Raw genomic sequence first — 18,538 nt, forward strand, 5'->3', positions numbered from 1 at the left:
GAACAAAAAATAGCTGTCTTTAATTTTTTTTTATTATTATTTAATTATTTTTTCTTATAACACTGTCAACATTAAGAAAACAGAAAAAAAGCCATATTACTGTTTTTCTCCCTGCTGACTTCCTTTTATACTTATTTTATTGTGTATTGTTTATTTATTTATATTATTTTATTTATAGTAGTTTTGTAATTATGGTTGTTACACCGAAATTTCGATTCTACTCTGTTCTATAAAGGGAGTATTCACTATGGCTATTCAGGCTAACTTGATAGCAGCTTGTCTGTGATACCAGCCTGCATGCAGTCAGTTAAGTCTGACAGAGGACACGGCCATGATTGGAAAAAAACAAACAAAAAAAAAACATATAATAATATAGCTTTATTAATATTATGTTAGTAAACTGGCTTGTAGTGATTTCTAAGTGCTAACATGAACACGTGTTGATAATGAACTATATGAATGCACATGGCTTCCTTAAGCACAAAAATAAGTTATTCCTGCTGGATCGACTCCTATATAACGTAGTGTTATTTACTCTCCATAACCTTAAAATTTTACTGTGTTTTGTTTTTGTTTAGTTTTACCATGGCTAACTGCAATTACCTGAGCATTTCACGTAGGCAAATTGGGGTTTTGTTGATGTGTTTGTATTCTTCATGAAGCAGTTGAAGGGTGAGGTTGCGTTTTCAGGGCAAACAGAGGAGTCCATGCTGCTGTTGTCATGTTTTGTGAAGAGCACACCTCCACAGAGATTCTGTGTACACACTTCTGCAGCCCTTTCATGGGTGATATCTGGCAAGTATGCATCAGATTCACTCTTTACTCTCCCTTCACACGTTGAGTTGCCCTGCAGAAACCAGAGCTCAGGATCTGTCAGGAAAACAAGGGGAATCAAATCAAAGCACTATTGAATCTGTAATGTAAAAGATTTCTAATTACAAATGACATTTTCAAAGCTTGGGAAATGCTGCTATATCAACCTGATCTGATGAATAATACGAATTCTAAATAGTATATTATTCATATAATTTCATATGACTTGAATTTTAATTTAAATTGCAATAATTAAAAAAAGTTAATGGAATATTTTGAGACGTTAAGATTCTATATTAATTTCATTCTTTTATCTTCAGTAACTGCTTTATTCTGGTTTGGGTCACAGTACAGTCGGAGCCCTATCCTAAGAACAATGGTCTTGGGGAAGGGATACACCCAGGATTGAAAGCCATTTCATCACAAGGCACCCCATACATACACAAACATTGACACACTCAATCACACCTAGGGGCTAATCCACCCTTGGGAGGTTGGAGGTAGCATATAAATTAAACCCACATGGGCATGGGAGAACAGACAAAACTCCACACATACAATAACCCAAACTCAGGATCAAGCCAGAGCCCCTGGAGATGCGAGGCATCAACACTACCCACTGTGCTAACATACGCTACATTCCAAATATAAACTATACATATAAACCCATACTCTTGCAGGTGATGCTGACAACTGGATCCTGTTGACCATGTTTCGCAGATGTCATGCTACACTGCGAGATGTCAGAGCCATTGCATTCCAGTTTCCATTTCAGTAGAGGCAATTTGCTCTTGACAAAACGATGATGATTGTTATCCTCTGATTCTCTGCATTCAAGGTGTTGACACACCATTTTTGTATTTTCCTTCGACCAGCCTACACTGCTCATGCTATTCCAGGAATCCTGTGATTTCACCTCCAGTTGGCCTGCGCACTTGTCCAGACCGTTGCTCAGACGCATGTCCAGAGAGCCTGTCATTCAAGAGTTTTATTCTGTTATCAATTTAATTTAATATGAGAAATCTTTCGAAAATATTTAGTTTCTCTAAAACATTTTTTTAATGTGCATATTTCATTTATGATATTTAATCAGAACTAAAAAAAAAAAAAAAGATATTATAATGACGTTGGAGCAGTAATGGTACTCCTGTATAATGTAGACAAGAATAACATAAACTATAAGAAATCGACTCGCTAAAATAGGCAGGTCAGAAAACAAAAATTCCTGAGGTAGGGACTTAGGGAGGGACTTTAGGAAAGACTAGAGAGGGACAGGAGAAAAATGGAGAGAAGCTGTTAAAGGTACTATAGGACACTGGAATCTCTGAGAGGGACTGGTGAAAATTAGGGGAAAACTGTAAGAAACTACATGAGAGACGGGGGGGAGACTGAAGGAGACACTGGAGAGAGAATGAAAGAACAATTGAAGATGAGACTGAATAGAAAGTTTGGGGTAAATTATGGAGAAACTGGGAGAGACTGTGGAGAGATTACTGAAGTTAAAAAAAAACAAACAGGAAGATACTGGAGGAGAGAATGGGAAGAGATTGGCAGTAAATTAAGGAGAAACTGGATGCGATTGAAAGAAAGACAAGGCAGAGAAATTGGAGGAAAGACTGAAAAAGAGACTGAGAAGAAAAGACTGAAGGAGAGACTGCAGGAAAGGCTAAACAAGAGACTGGGGGGAGATGGAAAGAGAGACTGGGACTGAAGATGGTACTGGAAAAAAGGCTGAAATAGGGACCGGGGAGAGACTGAAGAAGAGACAGGAAAGTGGCAGAGGGAGAGACTGGAAGAGGCACTGCAAGGCAGTGCAAGATGGAATGGGGATTGAAGGAAAGACCAAAGGACAGACTGGGGTGGAGGAGACTGGCGGAGAGATGGTGGAGAGGCTGGCAGATCAAACTGAGACTGAGGTTGGCTCTCAGGGCCTGGAGTTTGACTACAGAGGTTAAAAGAATGTTGGAAAGTCTATGAAGACACTATGAGTTACTATACTTGGAATTTATCCTGTTTACCATCACTGTTTCCATACTATTCCAACTTACGTCAAGAAATATACAGTGAATAAATATACAGCTGTTTGATCAGTTGACTTTTGTGAATATTGCATGTCTTTATACTTGCATTGCAGTTACCTGAACATATAATATTGATGGATTGACAACTGCCAAAAGTGCCATTATTGTGTATGCACTCCCACAGAGATTTCTCCTCTCCGTGACATTCAACATGTCTAATATTGGTCCCGGTCCCCTGTTTTACGGAGCCCTGCGACACGTAGAGGGGGGCTCCACATTGCAACTCCCGGCACACCACCTTGCTAATCGTCTCTTTAGAAGTGGTGGCATCAAAGCACATTTCCTGGTATGAGCCATTCACGCTTACGTAGATGTCCCCATAACATACTGATGGCTTTTCCTCACCTTTTCTTAAATCTATTTTGACACGATCTGAAAGGTATGGTGTGTTCAACATTAGCTTAACAAATGAATGGTCGACAAATCACTTACATTAGTCTAGTTAAAAGTAAAACTTAGATTTCTAGAACAAAACAATAAGCAAAGATAACACAAACTGAGCATAGCAAAACAATGATAATGTGGTCAACAGAGAATGAATGTTTATCATAATTGACCATTTTCATGTTAACATTCCTGACTGAAAAGCCTTCAATTACCATTACGAACTGGTTAGCTAGCCAGTTTAACAAACACAGCAGTACAATGATCAGTCTACCTAAAGACTATGTTTTAGTTGCTAGCTTGCTAGCTTGATGAGCTTAACCACTGCAGTGAATGTCATGATTTTGACAAAGTTGTTGAATACATTCCGTAGCTTACATTATTCCTGATGCACTGTCAGATTATTTGTGATGAACACTCTATTACTAACCGGCTAGCATTCACTTAGCATTACTGACCTTAAACCAGCTTTCATACATTGTTAGCTTGACTATCACAATGTATTTAAATTGCCACATATAAATCTGCTTTACCTGAGCATTTAAGCCAGGTGTTCTGGCTTTCATTGCAATCCACCCTGACAGCTCCGCCACACCTCAGCTTAGTACACATCTTATGAAGCATGTTATTACCCTCTTGACATGACACATTAGACCACTTTCCTTCAGTGCTGTTCTCCTTCTCCAAAGTTCCTTCACAGACATCAGCACCACCGCGCAGACGGACACGTTCATGATCTGTTCAATAATACTCTGATTAGAATTACCTCAAGAGGTATACACTCTCCGTGATGTACCTCGATTCAGATTGTGTGAGATTATAATATTCCTGAGAGTCTGTGTCAAAAGATGGATTTATCCAGTGAATATTCTAATCAATTCCTAATAGAATACACACAAACATGGTTTAGTTTTTGACATTGGTCCTAGTACGTCAGTCTAGGTATATGTGTGGCAGTCAGGGAAAACCCAGTAGATGTTGCTACAGTACTTTTGCTTTTTAACCAAAATTGACTTTTTCTCTCTATAACACTTTTACTTTAAGAAAAGAAAAATAATTTTCACTGACACTGACTCTGACTAGGAAAGTTTTATTTACCTTGTGACCTTACATAGACTATCATTAGTATAAGGAGTCAGTTTAACAAACAGCTATAAAATAGAATATGCTTTAGTTGCTAGCTTGCTAGTTAATTGTAGTTTTTTTTATGCTGTGAATGTTGTGAATTTGAACAAGCTGTTGGGTATTTGCTATAAAAAAAATGTAAAAAAAGAGGGACATACGACTTAAAATTCAGTTTGCAAATGGTCTAAATACTAATAATCCGTCAAATTATTTTCTGACATTGTAGAAAAGCTACACTTGATTTAAAGTTCAATTTAAAAGTTAAAATTTCTTTGAATGCTGAATTTAAAAGCAGTCTGAATTGAATAGTGATTATTTCAGCACAGATGTAAGACCAAACAACAATCAGTTAAGTGAAAATTAGTCAGTGATGAGTTTCATGTTTGTCAGATTATATAAAAAATAAAAAATGTTCTGGAAATATGTCAGCACTGATGAAGTTGATGACATGCTGTAACTAGTTGGACTAGGAAATACATACAACAGGGTAACTTGTAATATAGTTTTCAAAACTATATAGTTGAAAATGTCAACGTTTAAACATGAGAAGGTTTCCCAGGCCACCACACTTACTGAATATGAGCCATAAGGTGCATGCATACTGACTGTTGTGAAATATACATGGTAGAAGTGTATGGTAGCCAGTGTAAGAACAGTTATAATTGCAATTAATGTAGAAATACAGTATGTATGTACATGCTTAGAAATAATGGTTCCTCTAGATTTTTTATGATGGTTAATAATGGCTTTACCAAAGAGGTACTAGGTAGAATATGGAGTATAGCTTGAATAGTATCAAGCCACAATCTTACTACAATCTTACTTGAGCAGATGATGCTGATTTCTTCTTGGCATGTGTTTGACTTGGCAGATACCCAGTCCACACACTGCCATGAGACCGTTTCATTGCCAATACAGGTTAGGGGCACTTTGTATGAACTTCCATTTGCATCAAAGGTGATGGACTTGAGTGTCTTCTGATATTTCCCACAATTAAGTTCTTGGCACACCATATTTGCTTTCGTATTTTCTTTGTCATCATCTGAATGAAATCAATATTTCACATGTTAGAAGTCTTTAATCTGGAATTTCTGAGTTGGCATGCCTTGCTAAAACGGCAATGGAAGTAGCTAAAAAGAGCATCGACAAAAGTATGTACAGATTAGACATTCCGAGTCAGAGGGATCTTACGAAACAGTCATTTGGATTTATTGTTTTACAGTGTAATATCTAAATTGCAATATAAATATCATTTGTTACCCTGTGTTGCACACATACGTAGAACATGGATTGGTCTCCTGCTAATGTGCTCAAAGTGTAAAATAACAAAGATAAGAATATAGACAATACTGGTCATATAACATATGTTTGTTATGAATACAAGTTACTTCTATGTACAACATACACTATATGGCCAAAAGATTGTGGATGTTAGTCTTACCCAAACTGTTGCCACAAATTTGGTAGCATACAATTGTATAGATTGTCTTTGTATGCTGTAGCATTACAATTTCCCTTTACTGGAACTAAGAGACCCAAACTTGCTCCAGCATTACAATGCCCTTGTGCACAATGCAAGGTCTATTAAGACATGGGTTGCCAAGGTTGGAGTGGAAGAACTTGAGTGTTCTGCACGGATCCCTGAACTCAACCCCACTGAACACCTTTGGGATGAACTGGAACGGCAATTGCACCGCAGGCTCTTGTGGATGAATGGGCAAAAAAATGGCCACGTTCGAAATTCTAGTGGAAAGCCTTCCCAGAAGAGTGGAACAGCAAAGTGAGACTAAAACTGGAATGGGATGTTCAGCATACAGATATGAGTGTGATGGTTAGGTGTCCATCAAATTTTGGCCCTATATTTTATGTTGCACTGCCAGTAAAAAAAAAAAAAAAAAAAAAAAAAAAAAATTATACAAAAAAACAAAACCAAGCTGTCATTGACACAGTCATCATTATGTTTGTTTCATTGGAATGAACTGTGGTACGGACCATGGTACACCACAAAATACAGTACACAGGACTTCATAAAGTGCAAAATATACAGCAACTATGCAGGACAGTGCATGCAAACTAGGCAGGTGAAAAGAATGGCATTAAATAGATTATATGGCCAAGTTGAAAAGGAGCTTAACATACTATACAATAGCTGTGCATTTGCATAGTCACAGCAGCACATAGCTAGCACGTTAGAGAAAAGTGTAAAAGCAAGATCAGGAGTAAAACATGGTCCATAACCGGTGTTGGGAATGTAAATGTTTGCTCATGTTACTGCTGCACTGTGGTCATATAACGATAGTCACAATAAGATACTAGTTTATTACACATATTGTACACACGAGCAGTAGTGATATGTCAAAACTCACCCCAGTTCTGCTTGCACAAACTAATTATGCCATTCGGTGTTGTGAACTGGACCACCCCGGCACACTCATCCGTCAATCCAAATAGATTCAAACTCAGAGAAATAGTCCCTGTGTTGAGACACAATAACTCAATTTATTGCATTGTGTTTAATCTGCCGCATTATTCCGAGAATATGTTTATAGTAATGTAACACATTTAGAAAGGTTGAGCGATAAAAATTCTTACGAGCGTTTCACAGCATTACTAAATGACTAGCTTTCCGTATGCATTATGAACTGACTAGCTCGCTATTAGCATTATTGAACAAATAACTTTCACTTTCAACACTAATAGCATTCTTTACTGACCTGAATTCCATTAGCATGATTGATTGATCGAATGGCTTAAATTTCACATTACTGACAGCTTAGCATACTGTTAACATTGATGACTGAAACTAGCTTATTCATTGTTAGCCTTTCTGTATTTAATGTTTATTGCTGCAACATATGCTGTAACTTGCTTTGTGGCTCTCCCACAACATGCAGGTAAATGCAACTACAAATGTATAAATAAATAGAGGGGCATGTGGCTTAGTGTTTAGCATGTTTGCCTCACACTCCACTTTCCTCTCCCAGTCCAAAGACATGCGCTTCATGCTGATTTGCATTTCCAAATTGTCCGTAGTGTGTGAATGTGTGCGATTGTGCCCTGTAATGGGTTGGCACCCCATCCACCCCATCCCACCTTGTGCCCCGAGTTCACTGGGATAGGCTTCAGACTCCGCCCGCGACCCTGTGTAGGATGAGCGGTATGGAAAATGGATGGATGGGTGTATAAATAAACAAAAGAGCATTGGTGTTTCCAATTTGCTGCGCAATAAGGGAGATAAAGCAACTTTGGATATGTTATTATTGGAAAATAATTAACTTCACGGAGGTAACAGCAAGTCTTCTCTGAATCAGGTGTTGATTATTTTTCTATAACGGCATGCCCTGAAGTGCTCACAGTGCTCAATTTGACCACCTGTATTTTTCCCTGCAGACACGTTTTAACTCAATTAAGAACAGTAAATCATGCAATCATTGAAACACTGAACATGCTAACATGCTAATACAACATTGAAAATGTTTACTCACCTGAGCAATTAACCGAAACATAGTTGTGATGGTGGCATTGACTGATCTTCCAGCCGTTGAAGGGGCACTCCCAGAGCCTGTTCTCTGTCCCCACACACTTGACCTCATCCATCCAAAAGATTGCAAGTGGAGAAAGGTGTATGTCGGTTTGAGATAAAATCCCAGATGTCACATGAGCACCGCAGCCTAACGACTTACACACTACTTCACCATTTACGGGTCTCCACTGATGATGGCCCACCAAGCCCCACTCGCCATTGTGGTACACCTCCAGACGGCCCACACATGGGCTTTTTTCCCCCCGTAAAACTATTCGATCTTGCGCTGTAGAAGATAAAATTCTAAAAATATTGGACTGACTTGGCACACACAACATAAAACGTTTTCTTTCTTTTTTTTCCTGAATAATAATCGTTAATATAACAGTATGTCAGAATTCAATAGTAAACAAAATAATCTTTAGAGAATTTTGTAGAATTACATTTTGTTATTCACAAATGTGTAACGCATACTGTACAGTACAGTAGATGCCTATAATTTAATGTAGGTGATAATTTAGTGATTACTGGAACGTTCTTCATATAGTGGACGTTAAAGTGCATAATAATGTGTATAAAACTATCAGGACTGTACAGCAGTACTTGAGGCCACTATGCTATAATTAATTTGCTGGTTTTATATGGAAATACAGTTGAAGTCATAAGTTTACATATGCCTCACAGAACCTGCAAAATGTTAACAATTAAAAATAATAATAATAATAATAAGCGGGATCATAAAAATGCCGTTTTTCATTTAGTCCTGCCCTGAATAAATTATTTCACATAACAGATGTTTACATATAGTCCACAAGACACAATAATAACTGATTTTACACAAATGAACCAGCTCATAGTTGTTCATGAGTCCGTTGTTTGTCCTGAGCAGTTAAACTGCCCCCTGTTCTTCAGAAAAATCCTCCGGGTCCTGCACGTTCTTTACTTTTCCAGCATCTTCTGGATATTTGAGCCCTTTCCAACATCGGCTATATGATGCTGAGATCCATCTTTTCACACTGAGGACAACCGAGGGACTCGTACACGACTATTACAGAAGGTGCAAACGTTCACTGATGCTCAAGAAGGCAACACGATACATTAAGAGCCAGGGGGTGTAAACTTTTGAACAGGTCGATCTGTGTATATTGTTATTATTCGGTCTTGTGGGAAACATGTAAATATCTTATGTAGCTTCTGAAAAACAAAAAAAAAAAGATCTGTAAACAAATCAATAACACTTCACACCAATCAGCCTATTTCACAGCACATACTACTGTACAGTGCACCAGATGATTACTACTTTTATGATCGGATACATATTTGGAATAAAAACATGCAGATTAAAAACATACAGATTTTTTTTTTTTTAGTTTTCAAATTAGTGTATCAAATGAACCTCATGTGGTCAGTGGAAAATATTGGTGTAAGTGTGAGATGCAGAGGAAGGGTTAACCACACGCTCTGCTGAAACTCTGCGCTTATCTGAGAGAGAGTGTTCGTGCTCGGTTTCTGTAGGAGTTGCAGATTTTCTGATAAGTACATGTCAAGTCTGTAGCAGGTTCAGTTAAACCACAGAGCTACCCAAAATCACACTGCATGCAATTAACACACACACACACACACACACACACACACACACACACACACACACACACACACACACACACACACACACACACACACACACACACACACCTGTCACGGAGGTTATCATGGTGAGGACATTGCGTGGAAATTGCATAATGAATGTAATATAGTTGATATTTAGCTGAGGTTTTCATTTATATAACATTAATAAAATAATTACAAGTAAAATAAGATTTTATAGAATTATTATAGAAAACTAAAATCATACATAATTAAAACAATATATACATGATTCAAATAAAAAGATAAGATTGGCTGATTATTTCAACTTTGACAGCAATAGACATTTCATTAATATGTGATAGCATGATTAGTTGTTGCTATGGCAACAAAGGGGAAAAAATAGAGGACCTGGAACCAAAGGGGCATAAATTACATTTTGCATATTGGTAATAAAAAAAAAAAACAGACAGACAGACAGACAGACAGACAGACAGACAGACGAATAGATAGACAGATAGATAGATAGATAGATAGATAGATAGATAGATAGATAGACAGATAGATAGATAGATAGATAGATAGATAGATAGATAGATAGATATTCAGAAAAGGCATAGAAAAAAAAACTAAATTAGTTTTAACCATATTGTAACTTGGTAAATGTCAGTGACCCATAATAATAATAATAATAATAATAATAATAATAATAATAATAATAATAATAATAATAATAATAATAATAATAATAGCAACAGCAACACGTTTAATTAAACGAAGTGAAAACTATCGTTTTAAAGTTCTGGCCTTTTCTTAAGCTGTCTTTTTGAACGTTATGCTATTATGCCGGTCCAGATATTTCAAGCAAACTAACTGACTCCATTTCTTGTGTTTTATCTTTGGACCGCTCTCTAAAGTAGCACTTGATGATATTAAAACTCGATTTGGACGGCCGTCTGTTAGAGATGAATGAGATGCGAAAGCCATCATGGGCCTTTATAAACCTATAGAAGGAGTGTAAATGAAACAAGCAGGCAGTGTCGTGATGCTGGAACAGCACCATACACAGTATGTATGTCTAAAATATATATTTAAACACATTGCATCTGCTATACTGTGTATGCTTTAGTGATAAAATGCCTTAAAGTAAAGTATAATAAATATACTTCCTTTATGACAATGATAATAGATGTAACATACTCAATGTATAGTACTGTAAGTATATAGATTACGCAGATTTTGTGTTATTTTGAGCCGGTTTATGTAGTGTTATGTAAGTACACCGTCGGCTATAATGAAAAAAGAACACGACATATATTCAATTACAAATATTTAAAATGGGTTTTTTTTTAAAAAAAAATCTTCAACCTCTGTTTAACAATTTTGAAGAAAATATTAAGTAGAACTCGAGTGTCTTTGATAGGTAACACAAAACGCTGTTTAAATTAATACATTAAATGAAATAAATTTATTAATTTAATGAAATACATATTCACTTGCTTGAAGTTACAGGATATAAATAATCTACTCTCTCAGAAATAACTGGCTACTTTAAAGACAATTAAAGTATATCAAATGTTTCCATGGATTAGTACTCTGGCTGTTTAGTAGTAGTAGTAGTAGTAGTAGTAGTAATAATAATAATAATAATAATAATAATAATAATAATAATAATAACAATAATAATAATATGTTTTAATCTATATTGCATAGAGGGGTTCTTTGGTTGTCCCTCTGTAGGAACGCTTAAAGGTTCAATGTAGAACCCTACAACAGATATCAGCAGCACTAAGGGTTCCAAGAAGAACTCATTTAGGAAACTAAGAATCTTTAACTATAACATATGAAGCTAAAACGGCTTAACTTCTTAAAGAACACATGTGCTATAAAAATGAATGACACAGACAAAATTTGTTTCGCATTCACAAAGAACGTAGGTCTTTACGTGTTAAAAATGCGATGCGATACTTCTATATATTGTAACCATTACACCATACCTATGTACATGCATAATTCTACTGTATATTACAATCGGATATGAGTGCATTTCTGCAACTGGATGTTATTATTTTCATGGATTAAAATGTCAGATGCCATACTTACTGAGCCATGAATTAGAGAATAACTATAATCACATATATGTGTAATAACCAATCAAATCTACAGTACTACTGTGCAGAGCAATACCATGCCAAAGTGCATAACTAATTACATTGTGGAAGGCATTTTGGGCTTCAATCTGCATTCTATTTTTTTTTTATTATTTATTTATTTTTTAATTTTTTTAAATAGAAAATATATAACTGCAGAAGTAATGGGAATTGTTTGTTTCTCTTTGAGAATTTTATGAGCAATTTTTTTTTTAATGGCCATTTCATTGGATTTGCTTTCAAATCGCAAAGCCGTCAGTCTTTACATTTTTAAACAAAATTCACAGTTTAGCAAATGACAATACAAAATACATCTTAAATACAGCCTCAGGACAATCACAGCATGTCATCCAAACACAATCTCCCCGCTGTCTTACTACTGGAATCTAATGGCAATTAACTTAATGACAATAATGTATTTACTCCATTATCATGAATATTTCATGATCAATATTTATCAATGATGTTTATCAGTGAGTGACTCAGAATAAGGGAGAAAAGAACCTTTAGAATTCAAACTGTTGAAATTATAATAAATAATGGTAGTTCATTATTATTATTATTATTATTATTATTATTATTATTATTATTATTATTATTATTATTATTATGTAACAGTGAGTTACTGTCCTTTACTGTTGCTTCTAATGTTAACATGTTACTAATAAGCTGTAGCAGTAATAAGTACTATGTATAACTACGGAATAAAAACACAATAGGGTGTGCTATTACTTACAATTATAGGACAGTTATAGGACAGTTATAGGACAGTTATAGGACAATTATAGGATGAGTTGTTGTGAAACCCTACAATTAATTCTTTTCCTATTACAGCATAAGGTGTATTTATTATTCCTCTTATAGCAGAGAAAATCGATAATGGATTTTTTTTTCTTGTTATGAATGACACCATACTTTTGACACATCATCTATTAATTAATTCATTCATTCATTCATTCATTCATTCATTCATTCATTCATTAGAAAACTAAATTTAATCACTAAATGCATTTGTAATTTATTCATTTAATTATGATGATAATGATGATTTAATTAAAAACACTTCTCTTTTCCATTGCCTATGAAACATTACACTTTGAACATTTTTTTTATTGTAACATATATGTATGTACATATATTTTATGTATTTTATTTCCTGCTTATCTTTTATTTTGCGTTTAGCTTTAGAGCAAATAATATGACTCAACCACTCAGTGTCCTGCATCTTTAAACATCTGAAATGATGTACTTCCTTAGTGAACATATTTTATGATTTCATGCGTAAAGATATCTATAAGTTCAGTTTCTGGTGAAGGATGGGAAAAGTACAGAGAAGCTATAGTTAAGTAAAAGTATGCGTACCGTGTCAAAATCTCAGAATTTGTCTAAAAACTTGAAGTACGGAGCCAAAAATCTATTTGACTGAAGGTCAGAAAGTATCTACATTTAAACTTTATCAAGTATTAAAGAGAGAAATGTACACTTTTTTTAAAAAGCAGACCAGAAGTTCATCATGCCAATCCTGCATGACTAGCTAGTTTACTAAGCAGTCCTGAGGATAATATTCTACTAGACTTCTACTATATTCTGTTCTACTCTTCTACTATTCAAATACACTTAGACAAACCTAGATTTTGGTCTGCTGGTTGGTAATTTAAAAAATAAATAAATAAATAAATAAATAAATAAAAAAAAAATAATAATAATAATAATAATAATAATAATAATAATAATTATTATTATTATTATTATTATTATTATTCACTAGCTGACTTATTAAACAAGCCAAGTTACAAAACTTAACTAGCTAGCTAATTTGACAAATAAATATATGAACTTAAATATGTAAGTCTCTTTGGATAATAGCGTCTGCTAAATTAATAAAAAAAAAATGTATTTACATGTAAATGTAAATAGCTACCTAATTTAAATAGCTAAATTATAAAAATTTAACTAGCTGCTTAGCTAAACTTAAGGTTAACTCAACATACATTTTTAGTTTTGGTGACGATTTTGAAAGAACAATTTTTGGCGGCAAATGACACACCTCTAAAAAAAAACAACAAAAAAAAAAAACCCTACAGCTAAAGATAACATCTTACTAAGAATAATATAGGGGAAAAAATAGGAAAAATACATCTTAAATACATCTCCCCACTGTCTTACCACTGGAATCTAATGGCAATTAACTTAATGACAATAATGTATTGCTCCATTATCATGAATATTTCATGATCAATATTTATCAATGATGTTTATCAGTGAGTGACTCAGAATAAGACAGAAAAGAAACTTTAGAATTCAAACTGTTGAAATTATAATAAATAATGGTAGTTCTATATATTTGGACAAAAATCATAATGTTCATCGTAATAAAACAGAAAAGTTTACTTGCCTTGTATTGCTGTAAGTTGGACATATATGAGCAGGAACCACATGATCACTGGTGAGAAGTGAGAGAGAGAAAGAGAGAATGAAAGAGAGAGCGAGAGGGAGAAAGCTCCTGCTTTTAAACTCTGCGTGATGTCATACGACGATTAAAACCTGCAGATTATAGAACTTTGCTTTAATGTCAGATGTCGGATATGTAATGCTGATGCTCACTATAAGCTGAATGTATGTAATTAAGACGTGATTATTTGTTTAATAAATAAATGTATTAACGACCTCACAACGCAACACACATGGATCTAACATGATCAAAAAAGCTTTTCTCTAAAATATTCCATTGGTTTGGAGTGCACTATTTTGAGAATAGTGATTTTGATTGATTAGAATTGCTTGAATTGTTCAGATATTTTCGTCAGTAATGCTACTTAGTAAAACCACATGGATTGATATTAATAAACAAAAAGGTTCAATCTAGAACCCTTGGAGAAAAACCTTGGAGGGTCTATGCAGAACCCTATAACAGATTATTTCACCATTAGAAAGGGTTCCAAGTAAAACCATTTTTCGTAAGCTAAGAACCTTTAACTTCCCTAAAAGTGTATTATCGTCTTCAATTTCTTGTGGATTTTTTTTTTCTCCAGATTTACAGTGCATCCGGAAAGTATTCACAGCGCTTCACTTTTTCCACATTTTGTTATGTTACAGCCTTATTCCCACATGGATTCAATTCACTATTTTCCTCAAAATTCTACAAACAATACCCCATAATGACAACGTGAAAGAAGTTTGTTTGAAATCTTTGCAAATTTATTATATATATATATATATATATATATATATATATATATATATATATATATATATATATATATATATATATATATATATATATATATTTTTTTTTTTTTTTTAAAGCACATGTAAATAAGTATTCACAGCCTATGCCATGACACTCAAAATTGAGCTCGGATGCATCCTGTTTCCACTGATCATCCTTGAGATGTTTCTACAACAGATTGAAATCATTCAAATCAGTATCAATGCCTAAGTGATCAACATAAGGAAGCCAAATATAAATATATATATATATATATATATATATATATATATATATATATATATATATATATATATATATATATATATATAAAAAAAAACATTCGCAGACATTTAATTTGTTTCCCCATTTCCTGATTTGGCTTCCTTATATATATATATATATATATATATATATATATATATATATATATATATATATATATATATATATATATATATCCTGTTTCTTACAACTAGCTCTGCTCTAGAGATGCCTTACCCTGCACCATTTTCCTTCTATAACACAACTCACACTCACGCTTGATAAAAATAGAAAATTAGTTGAATACAGCATGTACTGTAACTGCCAGGATTAAACTAAAGTGGTAGAACTTCATGACTAATGAAAAAAAAAATGCTTTATAAAGCTATTGTAAGGTGCGTCAAGAGCTTGGATGCTTAAACAGCTTCTCCACCCTGAGGAAATGAAGAGTATCTCTCCACAGTTCTACAATTAGAAGTGAAAGGTTTAAATTATCTTCTTAAAAAAATAAATAAATAAATAAAAAAGGAACCAGGTGCTTATTAATGTACTTCAGTTGTATATAAAAGACTCCCTGCTGTTTTTATAGAAAATGAAGCAGTTGAGTTGAAGATCACATCACGGGGTGTGTGTGATGAGAAGTGCCAGTTCAAAGGAAACATGCTAGGTGTTTGCTGTGGCTTTGTGGCTACGCAGCGTGCTGAGAGAAGATAGGGGGGGGTAGTTTGTGTCTGTGTGAGAGAGAGAGAGCGAGAGAGAGCTGGGGTGGACTCTAAATGTAATATATAGTCATACAGTATAAGCAAAAAGTAAGTTGGAAAGTGATACCAGCGGGTGGTTAATGGTTCTCGGTCGAACTGTTTCTACTTAAAGAACCTTGTGAAAGAGTAAACGATGGGAGGGTTGATTGCTACTCCACAGGGTTCTTATCAGCTAATTAAAAAAAAATTCTACAAGGTAGTTTTTTTTACTAGCTATAATACCACTACTTTATCTCTCTCACTTGCATTAACCTCTTTATCCTGGTCAGGGTCATGGTAGATCCAGAACCTATTCCAGGAACACTGTGTGTGCGGTGGGAATACACCCTGGACGGGACATTGATAAACAACATGCACACACACGTTCACGCACGCTCAGACTTAGGGGAAACTTACCATAGCCAATCCTCCAACTTGCATTTTTTGGTGGGAGATCGGAGGACACTGGAGAACCCAGAGGAAACCCAGATATACTTGTGGAAACTCTGCTCAGACAGTAATGCGAACTCAAGGTCGAACCAGGGACCCTGGAACTATGAGTCAGCAAGGTTACCTGCTACATGGATACACTGTGCAGCCCAGTACTAGGTTTTACACCTGGAATTCACTTGTTGAGTACCTTTTTAAAGTCCACACGAAATCAAAATTGATGTTTTGTGGTTTTTAGTATGAGCATGTTAGCCTTAAGGTTACCTATGAGCTAGTGTGCTCCAAAACTTTTTAGAAGATATATGCATTCAAAGTTACAGACGAATTTAAGGATCAGCAATTTTGTTGACATCATTCTTCACTTCCAATCAAATGCTTCCGCCCTCATCGTTACAAAAATCCATGGTACTAACTGTCACGTACGGCTTAGCCCTATTGGCTATTTAAAAATGTGGAAGAGATACTCGATATGTCTCCCCTGACTTCCTGTTTCAGTGGACATTACATGAACATATAATAATAATAATGCAGTGTGTCATGGCACTTCATGGGGGCTTTAATAGTTCCACCTTTTATATCGTTGTCCAGTAGCTCTTGTTGCCTTTATTGCAACAGTCAAATTGTGATGCTTCCTTAAGAGGTTCTACGTGGAACCTTTTCTGAAAGGTCTTTCTCCTAAACCCTCTGCTGTCCCCACGTGCCATCTCTAATTTTGATTGCCATTATTACCTCATTTCACTAAATTTACTAATCAAGATTTGTGGAATTATTTTCGGTCTCCTGATTTCTTCCACAACACTAGGCGTCAGTGTATACTGACCCACAATTTTTACTGGCGTTGGCTAATGTGTTTTGGCTCTGTGGGTTTAATGTGAGTCTCATCACCACTGCTCTGATTACGTCATGGATCTTCAGAGCCATACTGATGCATAACTTGGGTGACCTGTCATTTCCTTAAGGTGGTCCGTAACCTGGCACATGCACTGCATGTTCAGAACACTTGTGGCTGACAGATTTAGGTTCACCACACGCATCACTATAGCATCATCAGAGTACTCTACCAAACAACCTTGTACATTTCGCAGGAAATTTCGCAGCTACGGTAGGTACACTATGTGCCCTTGCAACAACCAGAGAAAAACAGGATGTCAAATGTTTGCTTCCTCTTTAGTTACTTTAGCGACAACCCAGATGGCTAAACAAACAAATTAATTTATAAATATCCAATAAGATGTATAATCTGTGTCCAGGACACTATTAAAATTAACCCAAACTTTCAAAATCTGTGACGAAAATAATCATTAAAAAAAAAATCTCACTGAGAACTTTGTCTTGATCAGTTTCTTTCAAGAAAAAAAAGAGAACATCTTGATTTTCTTAGATTGTCCCCATTGGAGTATAGTGATGACAAAAGGCTATAATTGTTGGCCATTGCTTAAAAAAACTCTGCAGATGCCTCCCTGATATTACTGCTGATGGCTAACCCCAGAAAAGCCCGGAAGCCCAAAAGACAGGTTATTTACAGCTGCATTGAAATATTTTAATCAAACATTGTATATAGTTAAATATCATTTTTATTTAATCATATATATGACTAGGACTCAAATGTAGACTTGTCTTTGCAATATTATAGGTCAGCCAGGAGTAATAATCTGAGGTGACAGAACTTGAGCTATAATTTTGGGCACATTTAAACATTTATCTGAGGGACATTATCAAAGTGTCCAGACCACAAAGATGCAATTGTGCCGCTACTGCAAAATGTCTGACGAGTCGCCCTCACTCCCACACAGTCTTGGACCTATCCTGCCCACTCCAACAAAATGTTTGATCATTCCTCCCAGCTCCTACAGAAAGTTGGACCAATCCCATCTACTACCATACAATGATGGATCTACTCCTGCCCACTCCCAAAGAAAGTTTGATCATTCGTGTCCTCTCCCACAAAATGTTTGACCAAGCCCACGCTCTCAAACAGAAAACTTTGACTCAGCCCCCCCATCCCCACAGAAAGTGTGATCAATCCCACTCTCTCCCACATCAAATTTTACCAAACCCAGCCTCCCAAAATAAGCGCAAAAAAACCCGACCAACTCCGCCTGCTCCCACAGTTCACCGCTGTGAAAGAATCCACAGATTGAGTTTGCTGAGTTCTGTTCACTTTATTGGTGAAATAGACTGTACACCTCTGTGCTTTTCAGATCGAACACTCT

The 18,538-nt window shown here is 35.3% G+C and overlaps 1 protein-coding gene across 1 annotated transcript in view; it reads right to left on the bottom strand.

The window, feature by feature from the left end:
- Positions 1–14,141, bottom strand: part of LOC108266007 (scavenger receptor cysteine-rich type 1 protein M160) — a 29,018-nt gene extending 14,877 nt beyond the window's left edge. The window contains exons 1-8 of the mRNA XM_017468932.3: positions 14,059–14,141; positions 7,889–8,212; positions 6,770–6,877; positions 5,227–5,445; positions 3,812–4,015; positions 2,952–3,266; positions 1,486–1,785; positions 604–870 (exon numbers count right to left, since the gene is read on the bottom strand). Of these exons, the coding sequence (XP_017324421.1) occupies positions 604–870; positions 1,486–1,785; positions 2,952–3,266; positions 3,812–4,015; positions 5,227–5,445; positions 6,770–6,877; positions 7,889–8,212; positions 14,059–14,101 (1,780 nt within the window). The 5' untranslated portion in view covers positions 14,102–14,141. The remainder of the gene's footprint in view (positions 1–603; positions 871–1,485; positions 1,786–2,951; positions 3,267–3,811; positions 4,016–5,226; positions 5,446–6,769; positions 6,878–7,888; positions 8,213–14,058) is intronic.
- Positions 14,142–18,538: the final 4,397 nt, after the last annotated feature.

This window comes from Ictalurus punctatus, chromosome 5, assembly GCF_001660625.3.
Source record: "Ictalurus punctatus breed USDA103 chromosome 5, Coco_2.0, whole genome shotgun sequence".
In the NCBI taxonomy this organism is placed as follows: Eukaryota; Metazoa; Chordata; class Actinopteri; order Siluriformes; family Ictaluridae; genus Ictalurus; species Ictalurus punctatus.